This window comes from Equus caballus, chromosome 26, assembly GCF_041296265.1.
Source record: "Equus caballus isolate H_3958 breed thoroughbred chromosome 26, TB-T2T, whole genome shotgun sequence".
Taxonomy (NCBI): domain Eukaryota; kingdom Metazoa; phylum Chordata; class Mammalia; order Perissodactyla; family Equidae; genus Equus; species Equus caballus.
The window spans coordinates 9,479,548-9,499,275 of NC_091709.1; the positions used below are offsets into that span (position 1 = coordinate 9,479,548).

Consider the following 19,728-nt stretch of genomic DNA (forward strand, 5'->3'; position numbering starts at 1 on the left):
CTCTTGACTTCCTGTTGTGAGAGAAGAGAATCTAACTCCTCACACAACCAATTCCACCTTCCCAATAGTTACTCATTATTATTATTTGCTCTATTATTTACCTTTCTAACACCTTTATTTATGGTTTCATCTACTACTGACACTCCATTTTTTAAAATAAGAATTAAGGAAGGATATTAGTGCCCTTGTCCTTAACTTTCAACTCACAACTTTCATCAAATACGCTTATATTGAAAGGTTAGTAATTTCCCTCTGTTCTATAACTATAGTTCACCTAAAAGTTTAAAGTCAATACACATCATTTACATTAAGAAACTATATAAATAACATTTAGTGCACATGTCAATTTGCTATGACTCAGTGTCCTCTCCTGTTCAGATTATTTTTAATTTTTCTGGAGTATCTAATTGCCTTTTTATTTCTTTTGGCTTGTCTACCTTCATCACTACCTTAAAGAGTCCCAAATTCTCAAGATTAGTCTCAAGTTTCCATTTTTACTGGATATTTCCCTCTTGGAGGCGACACATCTGTAAGACCTACTACTTGGCAGTGATTATGGGACTTCTCTTCCTTCTATCTTAAGTAAAACCACTTAAAGCTTACCATACTTTTTCTACTTTTCACACTTTACCACTGTCATATGCTCTCTTATACTACACCCTTATTTTCCTGGAGCACATTCTCTAACAACTTCCCAAGAAAGGGTATGTTGACAGGCCAATGTTCTAGGTCCTTACATGCCTGGAACATTCTTTCTACTCACACTTCGCTGACAGTTTGGACGAGTATAAAATTCTACATTGAAAACAATTTCCCCTTAAATCTTCAGAAACATGGATTCATTATATTCTACCACTAACTGTTGACTGTATGAAGACTCATATCAATCTGATATTTGTTCCTTTGGAGGTTACCTAGTTTTTCCCCTTTACAAGGTGCTCAAATCTGTTTTCTCATTCTTGGTATTTTGAAATTGCAAAATGATGTATTTAGCTGAGTATCTTTTATATTCATTGTGCTGGGCATTTCTGGGGCTTTTTCAATCTAGAAGTTCATGACTTTCAGTTCTGGGAAATTCTTTTATGATGCCTTTGAAAATTGCCTCCAATGTATTTTCTCCAAGTTCTTTTTCCAGAACTCCAACTAGTTAAATAACAAACCTCCTACATGGAGCCACCATGTCATTTTTTTTTTTTGACACATTCCTTCTCTTTGGTTTTGTTCTACATCATGGATTACTTCTTCAACTTTACCTTCCAAACTTCATACAGAACTTTAAATTTTAACCATCATATTGTCTTAATTTCTACAAACTCATTTTTGTTATCTCATCATTCCTTTCACACATCATGGTATGTTGACGGTTAATGTTATACATATCTTAATTCTCTCCTAAAATGCTAATTACAAATTTTATATTTCTCAATTTTTTTCTGTTTTCAATATTAATACTATTTCATCCAGAATATTTTTAGTTTGTTTTCCTTGTATTTTTTTCATGTTGAAGGCATTCCTCAAATGTCTGATGATTCTTGAATACCCATTAATATTTAAGAACAAGACCATAAGCAGGTTAATTGGGAGCCCTATGAGGAGCATGTCTAGAGTTTGGTGACTGATGAGTTTTTCCTTAGGGTAATTAAGTGATTAGCTAGCTGTATCAAAGAGAAAGCTTTCATTGCCAGAATGCAAAGGTCATTCCTCCCAAGTTATTTAATTTCTTTAGAGAAAAAAAGCAGCAAATACTGTTTCCCCACCCTACCCTGGCCCTAAGGCCTGGTGATTGGCCTGAATGGAAAAACTGCAATTAACTCCTTTATCTGCATTCTCCCAAAGTATCTCATTTCCTACTCTCTATCTCATACCTTGCATGTTCAAATTCTACACCTCTCTAGGATTCTGTGGGGAGGGAGGCAGGACAGACTGTCTTCCTCCTATCTTACAAGGCAGAAATTAATTTTGTTTTAACTGCTACCCACAGTTTTAAAAAATGTTTTACAAATAACCAAGTATACACATACATAAAAATAAATATATAAAACGAGTTTCACAAAATAATGCTTGTCATATGAAACATACTCTGATGCTTTCTATCATATTTTGTAATGTTAGTAAATGATTTCACAACCCACTATTGTAATGTGAGTGCAATTTGAGGCACAAGAAAAAAATCAAGTTGTGACGTGCTCTGACATGATGTTTCAATAACCAGTCCTCTGTTTTCCGTCCTCCAAAACTTTGTTGAAATCTTTCATTCACTGATGACTCTTTTTCTATTTTCTTTTCACTCTACTTCTCTTACTTCTTTACTATAATTTTAGTAGGATCTAAGAGGGCAAAAAGGATATGCACAAGTGCTCAGTTTCTGAGCTTTAATTCAAAGTCCTCTACAAGCATTTTTTTTTTTAAAGACTGGCACCTGAGCTAACATCTGTTGCCAATCTTCTTTTTTTTCCCTTTTTTTTTTTCCTTCTCCTCTCCAAAGCCCCCCAGTACAAAAATGTGTCTTCTAGTCGTGAGTGCCTCTGGTTGTGCTATGTGGGATGCCACCTCAGCACAGCCCCACGAATAGTCCATGTCCACACCCAGGATCCAAACCAGCAAAAGCCCAGGCTGCCAAAGCGGAGTGCGCGAACCCAAACACTCGGCCACGAGGCTGGCCCCCTTTACAAGTATTTTTAAAAACCAGGAGTTTCCTAATTTCTTTCTGGCCTGATTTAAGGTCCCTCTGCTAACTATGATGGCCTCAATTACTGTATTCTGGGAGTTAGCATTAGAGCTTGCCAAGGCAATCTGGGAAATTAAAAAGGAAAGTAAAGTGCTGGTGGTGACCATAAGAATCTATAACAATTCCAATTAACACTAAAATTGTAGTTACATGTTCAAAGTTAAATTTAAATACTTAAATGAAGAAACGGAAATTTCTTTTTGAAGGTAGGCTTTAAGAAAGCTTCCTTCCGCAGAGAAAATAATCAAAAAACAATTCTCAAATACATCAAGAAAAGTAATACTTCGATAAGACGGAAAGAGTACTTACAAAGCAAGGCTACTCAAAACGTATTGTACGTGCTCACATTCATCTGGGAATGATGCACTGGCTGATGTAAAACAGCAAAGTGCAGTCTGAAGAACCTGAAGCTGTGGCAAAGGGACCTGCCATCTTCCAGCATAATCTTCAACCACCTGATAGGGAAGCAATCCAAAAAGTACATTATTACAGAAAATGTTCCCAACATCTCAAGTTTAAAAATTTGGATAAAACTTTCTAAATAAATTAAAACCTTAGTTCACCACGAACATAAATGATTTAGGGGGTAAAAAGTTCTATATTGTTTATTTTCATGGTGTACATGTGAAAATAAAATTAACTACTATCTTTGAAAATGTGGAAAATAAACAGAGTATACGAATGACTGTACTGTCCAACCTCCAAAACTTTACCAAACTTTGTAACAAATACCCTTCACCTCCCATATCTAGCTTTTGTCAAAAAACAATTATTAAATATTAAAATAGCTAGACATTAGAATATAGTAATAAAGAAAATTAGAAATGCACATGCATTATTATTGTCATTATTACTTATTAAACTGAACTCTAAGCATTCTGGCAACAAATGAATATTAAAAATATAGTGGCATAATGCTCTGATTATGAAAGTTTAAACTATACCATATATTGGAGAAAAGAGTCCAGAATATAAGCAGTCTTGGCTGTGTCACTTAACTAGTTTTATGAATTGAGTAGGTCATCTTCCTTCTCTATGCATTAGCTTCCTCACCATGAAATGGATATAATAATGCTTATCTTGCAGGTTTACCCTGAAACTAACTTGGGATAATTTATGAGAAAACCTTTTAGAACTATCAGTCACTATAAATTACAATCTCTCATATGCAAGACTGCTGTATTAAAATAATGAATTATATTTTAAAAATTTATCACATAGAACAGGTCGGAAAACTACAGCCTACAGGCCAAATTTGGCCTGCCACCTGTTTTTGTACAACCCACGAGCTAAGAATGGATGTTACATTTTTAAATGGTTGAAAAAATATTATGTGATGTGTGAAAATCATATGAAATTCAAATTTCAATGTCCACAAAGTTTAACTGGAACATAGCCAGGTTCATCCATTTATGTATTATCAATGGCTGCTTTCCTGCTACAATAGCTGAGTAGAGTAGTTTTGACAGAAGTTATACGGCTCATAAAGCCTAAAATATTTAATATCTGTCCCTTTACAGGAAAAGTTTGCCAACTCCTGATTTAAAAGCTGGGAAAACTAGAGCAGAGTACAAAAGCCAAGAACACCCAGAGCTCAAGTACTCTTCACACTAATCACTTCCTGTTGGGAAGACAATTTTCCATGAGTCTCTTGTATTTCTACAGGGTCTCAAAGAGAGGCCTTGTCTGCTTTCATCTTTTCAAAGTTATTTATAGGAAACAGCCTCAAAAAACAGAGAAGGTGTCTGCCTCCAAAGCAGTGAGCCTGTCTATACTGTCCAGTATAATCATGATAAGGTCTCCCTCTGGAGCAATGGTCAGACATATACACTCATAGACCATTATAAAAGATTAGGGTTCCCTAAACTTGGGGTTCCTCCTCTGTGATGAAAACCTACTGTGAGGACAGGATCCACCTGGGCCACTTGCATCACTTTTGTGAAACTTGATGGGCAAGGGGAACCATCGTGAATATGAAGCTTATGCTGCTTACTGTGCCATGAGTAATAAAGTCCATTATCTCTGACCCAGGAGTTTCATGTCTTCTGCCAGCATCCATGAAACTGTGACAGGCTAACTTAGATAAAATCTCAGACACTTCATAGTTCTTTGACAATTCCAAATTACAATACCAGGTAGCTAGCACACGTTTCCAATGTTTCTAACAACATGGGATAAAAAAGAAAGCTAGAGGGTATTATCTCTATGAACTAGTATCCCTTCCAGATCTTACAGTCCTTACTAACTGGAAAGTAAAAGTTACTACTACGACAACCCCAAGCAGGACAGACTTTTCCAAATCATCACAAGTCTGTCTGACCAGCTCTATTGCCTCTTTTTTGGCCACCACAACACCATTCTGGTGCCACATAAAAAATAGGTACCTGACAGTCACATTTTTCCTGTCCTCAGTCCCAAATAGCTTGCCTTAATCCATATCTACTTACAACCTAATTCATTTCCTATTTATAGGCTGAGTTTATCTCCTTAGAAGAGAAGCTTTCTACTTTCTCAGTTTCTATTCTCATAGCTTCCCTCATTCACCAAGATTCAGTTACTAATACCCTTCCTGATCTAGCTGAACCCAAACCTAATACAAGAAAACTCCTTGTGGGCAACATTTCCAATAGGTTTGCCACAATACCCTTGAAGGGACATAAACAAAACTGGTTGAAATTTATGTATCTTCTTACACTGTTTAATGTCATGCCAGACACTGCTAATTCATTATAACATTAACGTAACACTATAACATTCACTAAAACACTATTTCTCTTTTAAATATTTTCCTTAAAATATATAAAACTATATGTTACATTGCCCTTTTACTTTGAACTTTTTCTCCTCTGTGTAAGTGCTATCATAAGCACTCAGCTAATGAGAGCTGATACCAGAACATCATAATCTGAATGTGCTCTGCTAGGCCAGGGTACAGCAAGCAACACATCTTCCATTTTTCTTTTTCTTTTGTATTCTATTAAGTAACAGTCTTAACGACCAGAATAAGGCTAAAGTTTCTGCAAACAAACAAAGGAACAGTATTTACCTGTTTCTTTAAAATCAACTATTACCACAGTTCTAAATTTTTTCAAGAAAATGGTCTAAGAAACAGGGGATCAAGATTAGCAGTTTATTAGGGATTGGTAGAAATCTTTTTTTCATTTTGAAGGAAATAACAAACACCACTGCAACGCAATTTACTATAATTTACAGAAACTGTACGAATACTGCTGAAAGAAGTTATGACCAAGGCCAAAAGCATGCGATGACATAAGGGGAGTTGAAGAGAAGGGCAGAGATATTACCAAAGAAAGCTTTCTCTTACCAAGGCAAATTATTGTGAGAATGAGCACAGATTCATTCTCTGTCAAAACTATTAAAGCATAGACTTAATGTAAACCTATTAAGGTAAAATTACATTCATGATTTAGGAATAGTAAAAGACATCATCCAAAGTACTAAGGACTGAAACGTGTCCCCCAAAATTCATGTGTTGAAGTCTTAAACCCCAACTGACTGTATTTAGAGATAGGGCTTCTAGGAGGTAATTATGGTTAAATGACATCATAAGGGAGGGGTCCTAGTCAGATAGGATTGGTGGCTTTGTAAGAAGAGGATACACATACACTGAGGAAAGGCCACGGTCAGGCCACAGAGAGAAAGCAGCTGTCTACAAGCCAGGAAGAGAGTCTTCACCAGAACCAAGCAATACTGGCACCTTGATCTCAGACTTCCAGCCTCCAGAACTGTGAGAAAACAAATGTCTGTTGTTTAAGCTGCCAAGTCTGTGGTATTTTGTTATGGCAGCTGGAGCTAATACACAAACGTATAAAAATAATACAAATGTAGCAGTTTAGGAACCCAAAAAACATCATATGAAGTGATCAACTAAAATATGGTCATCTGTTTCTCAAATGCATTCTACTTTTTTCTAACATAAGAAGGAAACACTAGTTTGTCACTGAGCAAACAATCCTCTTCCTAAATTTCTGGATTTCTAAATCTAGGTAATACTAGACTAGATCATTAACACAGTACCAAGCATGACTTTATTTCTATTAGTTGGTGTTCACATCCTTGTCATTTTCCTCCCTGAAATCTCCCACTGTCTTCAACTTTCATTACTGCAAACACCTCACAGTTCACAGGCGGCAAGCTGTTCACTAATGTTAATTTCATCACTTGTTTACAGTGAATCCATCCACTTTTTAAATCTGATTAACAAACCAGAAGATACATCACAATTATCTTCCATTCTAAGAGCTTCAAAAAATGGCTATAATACATGCCTGTACTAATCTGTTGAACACAGACTAATACAATCTATGCATTAAAATCTGCTAATTTTCTAAAAACCTAAAATAAACACTGTTAGTCGTTTCCCCATACCCTTCTGTACGATTATGTTATTCATTTGTAATGTAGCTACATATATACACATATTTCTTAGCCGGGTCCACTGAGAGGGGCTAGGAGGGATGAACCTGAGTAGCAATATACACAATTAAGGCCCAAACAGTTTCTAAACACTGTTCTCCAATAAAAGGAACTTGGGCTTTTCAAGCCATCCTCCAGCAGGTCTGTAGCAGGGAAAATATAAGGTAAGACTGGAACACTTTCTGGTGCTAGAAAGTAATAAAATGCTGAAAAAATGATGGGCTATAAAAGAACACAGAAGCCAACCAGAACGAGCTCCTAATGGCTAAAGCTGAAACAATCTGAGCGACAAAATAAATGATGATAGCAGTGGACTTTAATCCATGGAACCAGATAAATATCCATGAGTCCATACTGATTGAAATAAATACTCAAATGAACAAATGCTAGAGATGAGTCAGCTCTTCCTCACAGTAGAATCCCAATTAATAAACACAGAAGGAAAGAGAGAAACAGAGAACCACCATTAGGCAAACATACAATAATAAATGTTACAGATAAGATCCACAGATCAACACTAATATGAGTGGGCAAAAATTTGAGGAGATTCAGGATTTACAATCTCAAAGTATCTCCCCCAAGACATTTATCAACTACAAATAGAAAGATAGTAACTTCAGAGAAGAGAAACCCCACAGACATAAACTTAACCAAGCCATGAAGGTAACTATCACTAGTAAGTAACGAAACATATCATTATCATAAATTTCTTGAGAAGACACACCAAGAAAGACACAATGGCATTTTTGTGGCACTTTTTCCAAAAATACATAAACCTATTCCAATGATGAGAAATCATCAGACAAACCCAAACTGAGGGATACTCTACCAAAAAACCTGATCAGTACTCTTCAAACATGTCAAGGTCATGAAGACAAGAAAAAACTGAAGAACTGTTACAGACTGGATGAGACTAAGGAGAAATAATTAAATACAATGTGAGATTAGAAATAACATCCTGGGACAGGAAAAGAGCATTATTAGCGGAAAAACTGGTAAATTTCTAATAAAGTCTATAATTTAGTGATTATACCAATGTTACTTTCCTGTTGTTAACTGTACTATGTTTTCTTTAAGTATAAAATTCGCTTAATTTGTAAAAGTTTAAAAACAAAACTATTTTGTTCCAACCCTTTTCCTCAAATTTTAATGTTCTCATTTATTTTCCGGAGGCTACTTTATAGGTGTAATTCTACACTTACATTCCCTACTTTGTTACCTAACTACACATCAAGATTTACCTTGCCTATGGGTATTTTTTAGAGTCACATGGAAAAATAAAGCAGGTAGACTGGCAGCACCATGGAAACAGTATAGATTTTGGAATCAGACAGACCTAACTTTGTCATTTATTAGCTGTGTAACCTTAGCAAAGTTATTACACTTCTAAGTTTCCTGTAAAACGAATTTAACATCACCTCAATCACAGAGCTATTGAAGTACTAAGTAAGATAATATATTAAAATCCAGGATAATTCCTGGCACATAAGAAATAAGAGCTATTATTACCAGTACACTTTTTTTTAAGAAAACAGTGAGGTTAATCTTACTTTGGTGACTCTTTCATTGCATCAGTATGAACTGGTTAATTATCTGTTTCCAAATGTGATTAATTACAAATTTTACCACTGTTAGCAGGCAAATAGGCCACTCCCAAATAAAGTCTACTCAAAAGCTACTGCTGAGTTTCAACTATTTAGTTCAATACTCGTTGACAAACGAAGCATTCCCTAGATATAGCAAACACAATGCTTCGTGCCTGAACAGATACGAGGATTTATTTTTTTAATTTTTTTTTAGTTTTCCATTGAGAATGCAGAAGATAAAGAAAAGCTCTGTTCAAAAAAAGAAAAGTTACTTGTCATTTGACTTTTTCTATCAGGATAATCATACAAAGAAAATCTAAAATTAAAGTCATATATAAAAAAATGCCAAAATGGTTTAGAAATAGATTCTAATAAGCTAAAAGTTGTTTAGAATCTGCAAAGGACATAATCTTTAGTAGCAAGCAACCTAAAGTCCACTTCTTTTGGGGGCTCAATAAAGCATATTGTTTGTTTGGCTCACTACTCCTTAAGGTGGTATTTCTGCAACATTAAGGTCTTCAACAGGTGCTGTGAATGCAATGAAAAATGGAGTAAGCATCTCTAATTCTTACTATTCTATACAATCTTACTATTAAAAGAAATCTTCATGATTATCTAGTAGAAGCTACCAACCACAGCAGGAATATCCATTACAATATCACCCCCAGAAGGCTCTCATCTCCTTTATTTTTTCTGAGGAAGATCAGCCCTGAGCTAACATCTGCGCCAATCTCCCTCTATTTTATACGTGAGACACTGCCACAGCATGGCTTGATAGGTGGTGCATAGGTCCGCCCCAAGATCCAAACTGGTGAACCCTGGGCTGCCAAAGCACAGCATGCAAACCTAACCACTACACTATTGGGCCAGCCCACTAATCTGCTTCTTGAGTTTTTTGCATGCATATGATGTGAGGCAGGACAGAGTCCTCCACGTGGCTGCCTGATTAAAGACCCAAATTTCTTAAGTAGGTCTAAAGAAGGTAAACAGTAGGTTCATTTAAAGGCTTTAGATAAAGTTTGATCCCTGTCAATTTTTCACTTGATTCTAAACTTACTAGGGAGAGTAATATATTAAATGCTTCCCTTATAAACATTAAAATTGGCACACATACAAGGGAACCCCAAAAGATATGCACAAGGAAATTCATATGAACATCAAATGAAAATGTGGGGTAAACAAGCTTCTTCGTGTGTCTGCAGCTGATGATATTCACAGATGAGTGCACACATGATAGTGTCGTGACTGGTATGGGCTAAGCAGAACTGTGCATCTGACTTCAACTAAGCATGGCCTGGCCACTGATGGTACTGCAGGTATGGCTGAGGCACTGATTATATTATTTAATTTTTTTAAATTGCTTTTAGTTATACAGGCTTTTTAGACATGAGCAGGTAGAAATTTTTTTGTCCCTTCAGCTTCGTTTCTCAATAAAGACTACAAGCCAGAGAACGAAACTAAAAAGTTGGTTAAGTTCATATGGGTCTTAGAACACTAGTATGTGAATGTCCAGCCTTTAAATTGTCAGAATTAGCCCTAGATCAGTTGACCTAATTCTGTCCCTCTCTCTCTTAATTTTGCTCTCAAAGAGCAGCTCTTAGATTCATGTGACTTGTCCAAAAGCTTCTAGAGTCACTATCTTAATAATGTGGTCTCAAGTAGTTTCTGGGACTGATAAGGACATAAATCTAATCAAAGCTGTAGATGTCAAGATTTTATCTGAGTTCAACAAAGATGGCTGATGGATTTTATCCAGTGAACAGTTAAAGGGCCAGGTTCCTTATTACATAGGGCATAAATCACTTTCTTAGGCTGAGGCAGAAGAAAAACTCAATGGAATTATTACAAATCCAAAAGCCAAAAGGGAAATTTAAAAGGCCTCTGTGTCAAACATTAGCTTTAAGCACCTGTTTGCTCAGTCTCAAGAACTAAATTTGTTTAAAAAAAGATGACACACATAATAACAGGGGCAGACTTGAAAAAAATTTAAAAAGTAAAAGGTCATGTTGATTAAGATGGAAGAAGAGAGGGACTTCTTTAAGAATAAGTCCACTCTTAAAAGTTAGACTAGACGGATATGAAAAAAGGAAAAGGAAATATATACACCAGAACCATGTGTTCTTAAAGACAGAATTAGGAGGAAAAGTATTTTAGTTGTTCTTCCTTAGGAAGGAAGGGTTACTGGTTCCAAAGGGCTCTAACAGAGGGACAGAGGGTAACCGCAGGATGGAAATCTCCGAGTGAACCAGACTAGAAATCCACCTGTGACAAGATGCTCCTTTAGAGACACAGATGAAGTCCATAGTAAGAGCAAGTGAAAAGACATACCCTGAAGACTAAGACTGCTATAGAAGGTAACATAAAATCTGTACAGATCTAAAAGATTAAAAAAGCTGGGAGACTACCTTAAAACACCTGAAGCATTTCAGGTGTATTTCAAACTACTAGTTATTACAGATTGCAATGTATGGTATGGCATGGTACTGCAAAGGAAAGTGACCCAGGAACTCAAAGTTAGGCCTCAAGGAGTGAATAAGGAAAAGTGACACTGAAAAACAACAAAATAAGAGGTCAGTTGTAGGTTTGATGTTGAGCTGGTTAGATTTTCTTATGTCAGGGAGATGAGAGTGGACAAAATCTGTTTGATTTGATGAATGCTTTTTGATGAACCCAGAATTCCTTGACTTTTACCTCTGACATGGGAAATCTTACAAGAGATCATGAAGAACATGAAGGTCTGTGCCCAAAAGCAAAGAGAAAGCAGAAGGAAGACAGGAGGGGCCAACTTAATAACAGCCTACAATGTAAACAAAAATAAAAACCAGCTATGTTTATCTGAAACAGCACATCCTACACTGCTGAAAGTGACAAAAATGAACGTTTGCACTGCCAATGAAGTCAAGCAAATTAGGCACGGCTAGAATAGTTAAAAGCAAAGAAAAGGTCCAGAGGAGCAAGTGTCAGAAGAAATACTGTCTTCACTGGGCTCCTCTGAGCACACATGCCAGAATCATCAAAAGCAGGTCATTGTAGGTACCTGTTTACAGTTATTAGCAGAATAACACAAACATGGGGCCAACAGGAATGCTCCTATGATTTTAATTCAGTGGGACCAAGAATTCCAGGGGCAGTGGCAACAGCCAAGGTAGCACAGGACTAAAAATGTTTTGGCACAAGGTTGAAGACGGAGAAATCCAGAGACAAGGGCTGAACTCAGGGGCTGTGGAGACTGCAAGGCTGGAGTCTTATGCAGAGTGTTCGGGTTAAGTGCTCCCACCCCTCAAAATAATATGTTAAACATACAGTGGCACAATTAACCAACTGACGAAACCCCAATAAAATTTAAGTACAAGTTATAGACTCTGGCAATGGGCACAACTGACTGATACCCTGGTGACGTTGAAACCAAAACTAACTGCAACTCTGCGTTCTGCAGACCCATCTTCCCTCTGATATCACTAAATCCTACTGGCAAAAGTAATGTGAGTCAACTGTACCATATACTACACTCAAGGAATTGCTGGTGTTTCTAAATTTAACGGGAGTTGGGCTGGTGGAGTAACAAACATTTGCTCTACTGCTCTTCTGGATTCTTGAAAAAGACCCAAAAGAGACTGGGGTTAAGTAACTCATTTAGGGGTGAGAAGGAAGCCACTCTCAGTTGGAGGAAGACAACCCAAGCTACAAATCCTGAAAATTCCCCAGCTCTAACGACAGAGGCACACTGAGACCCACTGGCTCTGATTAACCAATTTTCTGGGAAGGGAGGAATTCGGGATCTTAACCTCTGTGAACTCTAGACTAATTTCTCTTTGTGAACTTGATAATGAGAGACAACTCATTTGATCAAATTGGACACATTATTACTTTTGTTGACATTTGGTCCCCTGTCCCCAAATTAAAACCTGAAAGGAAATTTTAAATTTAAAACTATCATAGGTAAATTAACTCTCAAACACAGAAGCATCCTCCCTTAAAAAGAAGTCTTATATTTTAAGTACTGAAGAATTGCTAAAAAGGGAAAAGAAATTATGGGTTCTCTATTTCAACAAACTTTATCATCAGTTACTTGAAAATGCATTGTTCTTAAATGAGGATGAGTATCCTCAAGATTAATAAAAATGTCCACTGTGGCTAATGATTAATAATTTCTGTTCTTTTTTTTAGAATCCACTAACTCTTCATACTTAATAGCCAAAATTCTACTGTTAATTTAGATCCCTTAACTGTTCCTTCTACCTTTTACTGTTAATATTACCACCATATTCCCAGATCTCTGGACTACACCCCAACGCAATTTCATAAAATTCTTTGGGCCTTGTCTCTACATTCAACCAGATACTACATAATTTATTTCCATATTTCTTTAAACTGTTCCTGTCCCTACATTTTCATTGCCACTACCCAGCCAGGCCCTCAATTACTCCTTTTCTGAAATACTCCAATAGTTTCCTTTTTATGTCTAGGCTTTCATTCTTTACCTCCTCTAATCTATCTTAAAGCAATTATTTTAAGATTATTTAATAACAGCACTTCTTTGCCCTTAAACATACAAATCCTCCTACGAAATTCAAATTCCTAAGTCAGGCTCTGGACCAATCCATTTTTCCAATCGTAATACCTACCAATACTTTTCTGAGTATATGTTCTAGTTCAGTGGTTCTCAAACTTTAGTAGGAGAATCACCTGGAAGGCTTGTGAAAAATACACATTGCTAGGCCCCAGCCCCAGTTTCAGATTCTGTAGGTCTAGTGTGGGGCCAAAAATTTGCATTGCTAATAGCGTTCAGGTGAGCTCGGGGGAATCCCTTTTAAGAAGCACAGCTCGAGTAATTAACTACTCCCATTCATAAATACACCTTGCCATCTACCTTTTCACAAATTATCTGCTCCACTAATATCCTCCTACCCATATCACTTCCTTTTTCATGCCTATATTTTAATACTAACAATTTTTTAATACTCAATTCAAACATCTCATCTATTAAAACCTTCCCAAATTCTGTTAGGAGTAGTCTCTTCAGGTGAACTTGCAGAGGACTTACAATACATCACATTAGTGGCACCGATCACCATTTCCCTGTTTTAGAGTTTATTTGTATTTACCCGTTCATTTATTCAGACCTTAATGAGTGCTTACTATGTACCAAGTACCCTATTGCTTTTATTTTTAGTGGGAGGAAAACAAGTAAACAAATATAAATTAAATGGTGTTAAGTACCCTGGAAAACAATAAAACACAAGGTAAGGGGAAAAGGGAACACTGGAGGCGGGATGCTACTTTACACTTTATCTGAGATGCTCAGGGAAGGCCTGTCTCTCTGATAAAAGGATATTTGAGCAGAGTCCTGGAGCGAACCACACAGATATCCAAATGAAAACTGTTTCTGGCAGACAAAAACAAAAGCCCAGTGCAAAGGCCAAGGGGCAGGAGAGTACTTATTCAAGGTGCAGGAAGGGCAGAAATGCTGGGATAGGTGCAGGTAAGTAGTGGAGGCAAAGAGTAAAGGAGCCAAGTCAAAGAGCTGGACAGGGCAGGCTCAGGAAGCCTGCAGTCCACTGTAAGGATTCTGGCTTTGACTCTGAGATGGAGAAAGCATGGAACATTTAGAAGAGATCTCACTCATGTCTTTAAAAGGATCACTTCGGGAGTGTGGAGAATAAAATGAGAAAAACTGGAAGCAGGGAGATAAAGTAATCCAGGAGAAAGATGACTGTGGTCTGGATCAAGGTCCTAAGAGCCGGCTCAGTAGTCAGACACGCCTTTTCTCCCCTACTCGAATCGGCTCCCTGAGGGCAGGACTTGCGACTTTTTCCTCCTTAAATGCCCTATAATCACTAGGATGAAGTTTTTCACATAGTACAAGTCTTTCTTTCAGGAGTACGTTCTAGATACTTTATGTGTCTAGATCTACACCTGAAATAATTCAATTGACTGAGATTAAAAAAAAGCAAGTTATATACTATCAGACACATATGCAGCATTTTATGAGCACCTATAAAATTATGAGTACTCAATAGTTGCTGAAGTTAATTTCAAAACATAAAACAGAGGACAAAGAATCTTAAGAGTTAAAGGACAAAATGGCTTCAGTTAACATATAAAGTTTTTAGGAAACTATAAGTAGAATAATTTCTTATTTTTTTCATAAAATCAAGAGTTAAGAAGGGGCTGCATGATAAGAATTAAGTGCCAAGGCGGCAACTAAAAATTGCATACCACTCTTAACTTTATCAACACAGGATGACGGGTAGGAAATCAATAAGAAAGGATGAATGAGTTTCAAGATTCTCGCAACTCAGTTCTACCTAATTTTTAAAAAACTTCCTCCCCTCTTGATTATAAGTTATGTATACCCACTGTAGTAAATTTGAGTAGTATATTAAAAAAATCATCCATCGTTGTACTGCCCACGTACAACCACTATTAACATCTCAGTATATTTCCCTTTTCTAGCTGTGTGACTTGAGGGTAGTTGCTTAACCTCTCTGAGTCTCAGCTGCATCATTCATAAAATGGCGATAAAAATAGTACCTATCTTACACGGTAGCTGCAAAAAATAAATGAGAATGTAGGACATGGGCTGACATACTTTTTCTTAAAGAGCCAATAAGCAGCTTATGGGCCATATATTCCCCACCCCAAGTACTCAACCCTGCTGCTGGATCATGAAAGCAGCCATAGAAAATGTAGAAATGAATGGACATACTCCAATAAAGTTTTATTCGTAAGAACAGGCAGTGCTACTTGTGTCACAATGAATTACAGCAAAGGTTCATAAGGTTCGGGAGTGTCTGGATTGTTGTTGGGTTATGTGTGTTTAGCAAGTTTTGAAATTCTTAAGAGAAGCTGATAAGAATAAAAAACAAAAAAACCTTAAACCTGCTCACCAAGAAAATGCAAATACAACTTTTTGCAAATAATTTCAGAGAGTTAACAGACTTCCTGAAGAACATGAATGGATCCTACAGATTATCGTCAAGAAATCCTGTTTCTAGTGAAGCAGCTCATTTGATTTTTCTTTACAGCACTTCCCCCTCTAAAATCCACATGTGAATACAGTGGGAACGGACCAGTCTCTCTTCAATTGCGTCATCCTGCTACAAACTTTTCCACCTAATTTTTTTTATCATAATATTGTATTTTCCTAGGTCACTGCATAGTCAGTGAAAACATCATTTTCTAAGGCTAAATAATACTTCAGCATATGAGGGTTGAAAAGTTTTCAACTATTTTAGATGTTCTGCTTGCTTTTCCATTTTCAATTCATTCCTTTCATTAATTATAATTAATGCTATGATGAATACCTTTGTGTCCAAATTTATATTTCCTCAGAAGTTAATGCTATAAGGAAAATTACTAAGTCAAAAGAGGTACAAATTGTTTTTAACATTTCTAGTATGGTTTGATGAATTACGGTCCAGAAAGGTTGCGGTGATTTTTACTCCCCCCAGCTGAAAATGAGATATCCATTTCACTGCACCTTCATGAACACAGAATATAAATTTTAGACTTTACTAATGAGTTCTATAACCCAAGAGATATTTGATTTTTTTTTATTGAGGTCACACTGGCTTATAACACTTTGTAAATTTCAGATGTACATTACTATATTTCAGGTTCTGTACAGACCGCATTATGTTCACTGCCCATAGTCTAGGTTTTATCTGTCATCATACATCTGTGGCCCTTTATCCCTTTCGCTCCTCCCACTCGCTTCTCCTCTGGTAACCACTAATCTGTTAACCTGAGAAATCTCTGGCAAGAATTTTCAAAGCATGGTAAAAGGATAGATAACAAAGTCTAAAAATGCACATCTACTGTACTCTGGATTAGTAAGATTTCTGGATATTCAAGGTTAAATTTAAAAAATATGGAGAGACATCTTTAAAATTTAATCATTTAAGATAAACATCCAAAACATATTCTACACCTTCTTGCCTTCAAAACACAATAACCTAATGTCTACTGGTTTGTAATCATCATAACTCTTGCATCTTAAGAATAACCACGACAGTGAGCCACTGCTTGTGAAAGAAGTATATCCCATCCAGGTGGGTTGGAGGAAAAAATAAAAGGGTTGAGGACCACTTCCTTCAGGGAACTTCTGATAGCTTAAATTCTATTTTTTTCTTTTACATCTATGAACATCTTTAGCTTCTGCTGCCTTAAGTCTTTTTTAATCACTACTTCTACTCAGTCAATAACTTCTTTAGTATACTATAGTATATATCAAATACATATGCACAGATGCTATAATAGATACCCAATGCGTATTCTTAGATACAATAAAATATATGTATATATCGGAACGGCTAAGTACACATGCTACCATCAGTCAGACTGGCCAGACAGTCCAATCCAACTATCACATAGTAGCCACACTGACTTAACCAAGCGATTTAATCTCTCTCGGTCTTAGTTTTCTGATCTGTAAAAGAAGAATAATGGTACATACCCTGTAGGGTAGTGGATTAAATGAGATAAAATAGGTAAAGGATTTATCACAGTACCTGATACATGAAAAACACTCAAAATTAGTTATATACAGAGCATTCCAATAAAATAAGTAAACCTTCCAAATATTAAAAATCTAACATATACATATGAAATCATTCATTGGCAACAGTGATTAGTGAGTATTTAGAACATTTCAACTTTAAGGTAAGCAAAACAGACACTGGTTAACTTTAGTAGGCTCTAGTTATAGAAACGTATATTGATAAGCTAGGTACATATTTTATTGGGACATTATACATACCCACAAATATACGTATACATTTTCATGGTACACAGAACAATGCTGTGCACCTACCTATTAATAAACCACTTCTCTTCCTTCTCTATCTGTTCTCCTTTCACTTCTCTGTAGTATGTTTTACCACAAATGGAGTCAGAAAATCAGCCTGTCCCCTTCTTTCTCAAAGTCAGCTAACTGATGGATCAATTACAGTGTGTCACTTGACCCTGAATGCATATAACTAATCATGTTCCCCACACCTTCACCCACACAGTCACGCTGCTGGACCAAAGCACAGTCCAGGAGTCACTCCACCTTCAGAATCAGCACACTCAAACGTTTCTGCAGGCCACTTCCATCTGCCCCTCTAAGCAGCTCCATCTTAGACCTCCATGCCCCTCAGATCTCCACCTACTCCCCTGCACTCTCAACAGATGAACTCCCCTCCCACCCTAAAGCTCCTACAGAAAGCAGTCCCTCCATCCGTGCTTTGAATCTTGCCCTTCCTTCGCTTTTCGGAATCTTATTTATAAATTATTCTTTCCTTCTTTCATAGATTTACCGCTTCCTTTCAAATGAATCATTCTCATTAGATTTTAACATGCCAAATTCTCACCTATTTAAAACAAAATCCTCGCCTTCAATCCACAACCTCCCCAGCTTCCACCCATCTTTCCTCCTCCTTTATAAGTCATCTATACTTACTGTCTCTATTTCTCTGGCTCCCACTCCTCAAAGTTCTCCAGTGTGACTCCTGCTCCCATCACTACGCCAAAACAGCCCTGCATGTTAATTCAGTGGTTGAATCGCAACAGCTTTTGATGCCAGGAACTATCCACTCCATCCGGAAACAGTCTTCCCTTGTCTTCTGTGACACTCAGATCCTTGATTTTCTCCAACCTCTTTAGTTAATCCTTCTCAGACGTCATTTAAAGACTCAACCTTACCTCCCAGGTCATTTAACTGTGGAGTTCCTGAAGCTTCACTTCTAAGTGCTCTTCTTTTCCCACTCTATATTATCTCCTATGTGAGCTCCTTCACACATGGCTTCACATACCATCGACACAGCCATGACGACCAGACCTCACCTCTGAGCTCTGGCTCACCTCCAGCTATCTTTAAGATCTCTCCTTGGGTGAGCAAAGGCACCTTAAATTCAACATGTTCAAACTAAACCAAAGAATCTCAGCAGAGCTCAACGTGCCCAAGAATCCAAAAACAGGGGAACCTCATATCAGCCCCATTTTATAGTGTTATTCACCTTTTCTTCACAGAACTTATCAAGGTTCTGACCATACACAAAACAGGGACAGTCCCTGTCTGCTTGCCACTGTCTGCCAAGCGCTTTACAGGACAACAAGCTTCAACCCTGACAGCAACAACTCTTTTCTCCTGGTAAGATGGAGTCAGCCAGCTATCTTCACATTCACTGCTGCTTTAAAGAGCTGAGGGTACTGAGTGTTGGTACAGTGTCAATGCACTGGACTGTAAGGTCTTATGTAATACCATGCAGCTCGGCCTCCTCTCCTATTCAGTGTGCCACCAGTGTTCCACTATGGCTCTCACCAGGTGGAACTGACTGGGTGTCATCCCAGAGAGAAGATCCACATTGAATAGTGGCTGCTCAAACCACGAACTGACCTGCCAGAGAAAGAGGGAGCTAAGAAATCAAGGTGGTAACAATAACACGAAAACTGAAGGTTACACCTAGTATTAGATTGACTAGAAATTACAAAACTTAAAAATACTCTCCAATTTAGATTAGGTACTACTGTCATTGATTTACAACATAACTAGAACTGATATTTGACTAGATAAGTTACTTTAGATTTTAAATGGCCTAATATCCTTACCATTACATATTAATGTACATTTAAAAAGGCATATCAATTGATCGTATTTTACTGATCATATTTCACTTTTTCAAATACCTCACCAGACACATATTTTACCATAACTTTCTTAAATTTAATTTGAAGTTCTCTTTTTTGCTTTTGTTTGTAGTTGTTAAGGTGTAGTTTAGCACACTTTTGCAGGAAAATTGAAAAGACCCCGTGCCAACAACAACAGTACAACTGGTGCCTTACTTCTGTTTGGCAGACCTACAAAATTATGGTATCATTAAAAAACTTAAAAGCAATGAACTTCATTTAAAAATAGTTTCTCCCATCAATTTATCTACATAATTAAAATTGAGATAGATATTTTTTAAACCAATGTGATGGGTGGTTATTAGA

The 19,728-nt window shown here is 36.9% G+C and overlaps 1 protein-coding gene across 8 annotated transcripts in view; it reads right to left on the reverse strand.

Annotated features, from left to right (window-relative positions):
- Positions 1–19,728, reverse strand: part of ZNF654 (zinc finger protein 654) — an 84,429-nt gene that overhangs the window by 57,097 nt on the left and 7,604 nt on the right. For 6 of the 8 annotated variants that reach the window (XM_023630386.2, XM_070252151.1, XM_070252149.1 and 3 more), the window contains one exon: positions 3,038–3,183. The exons of the other annotated variants lie outside the window; for them this stretch is intronic. In XM_023630386.2, coding sequence (XP_023486154.1) covers positions 3,038–3,183 — 146 coding nt within the window. Of the gene's footprint in view, positions 1–3,037; positions 3,184–19,728 lie in introns of those variants that run through there. 8 annotated transcript variants of the gene reach the window in all.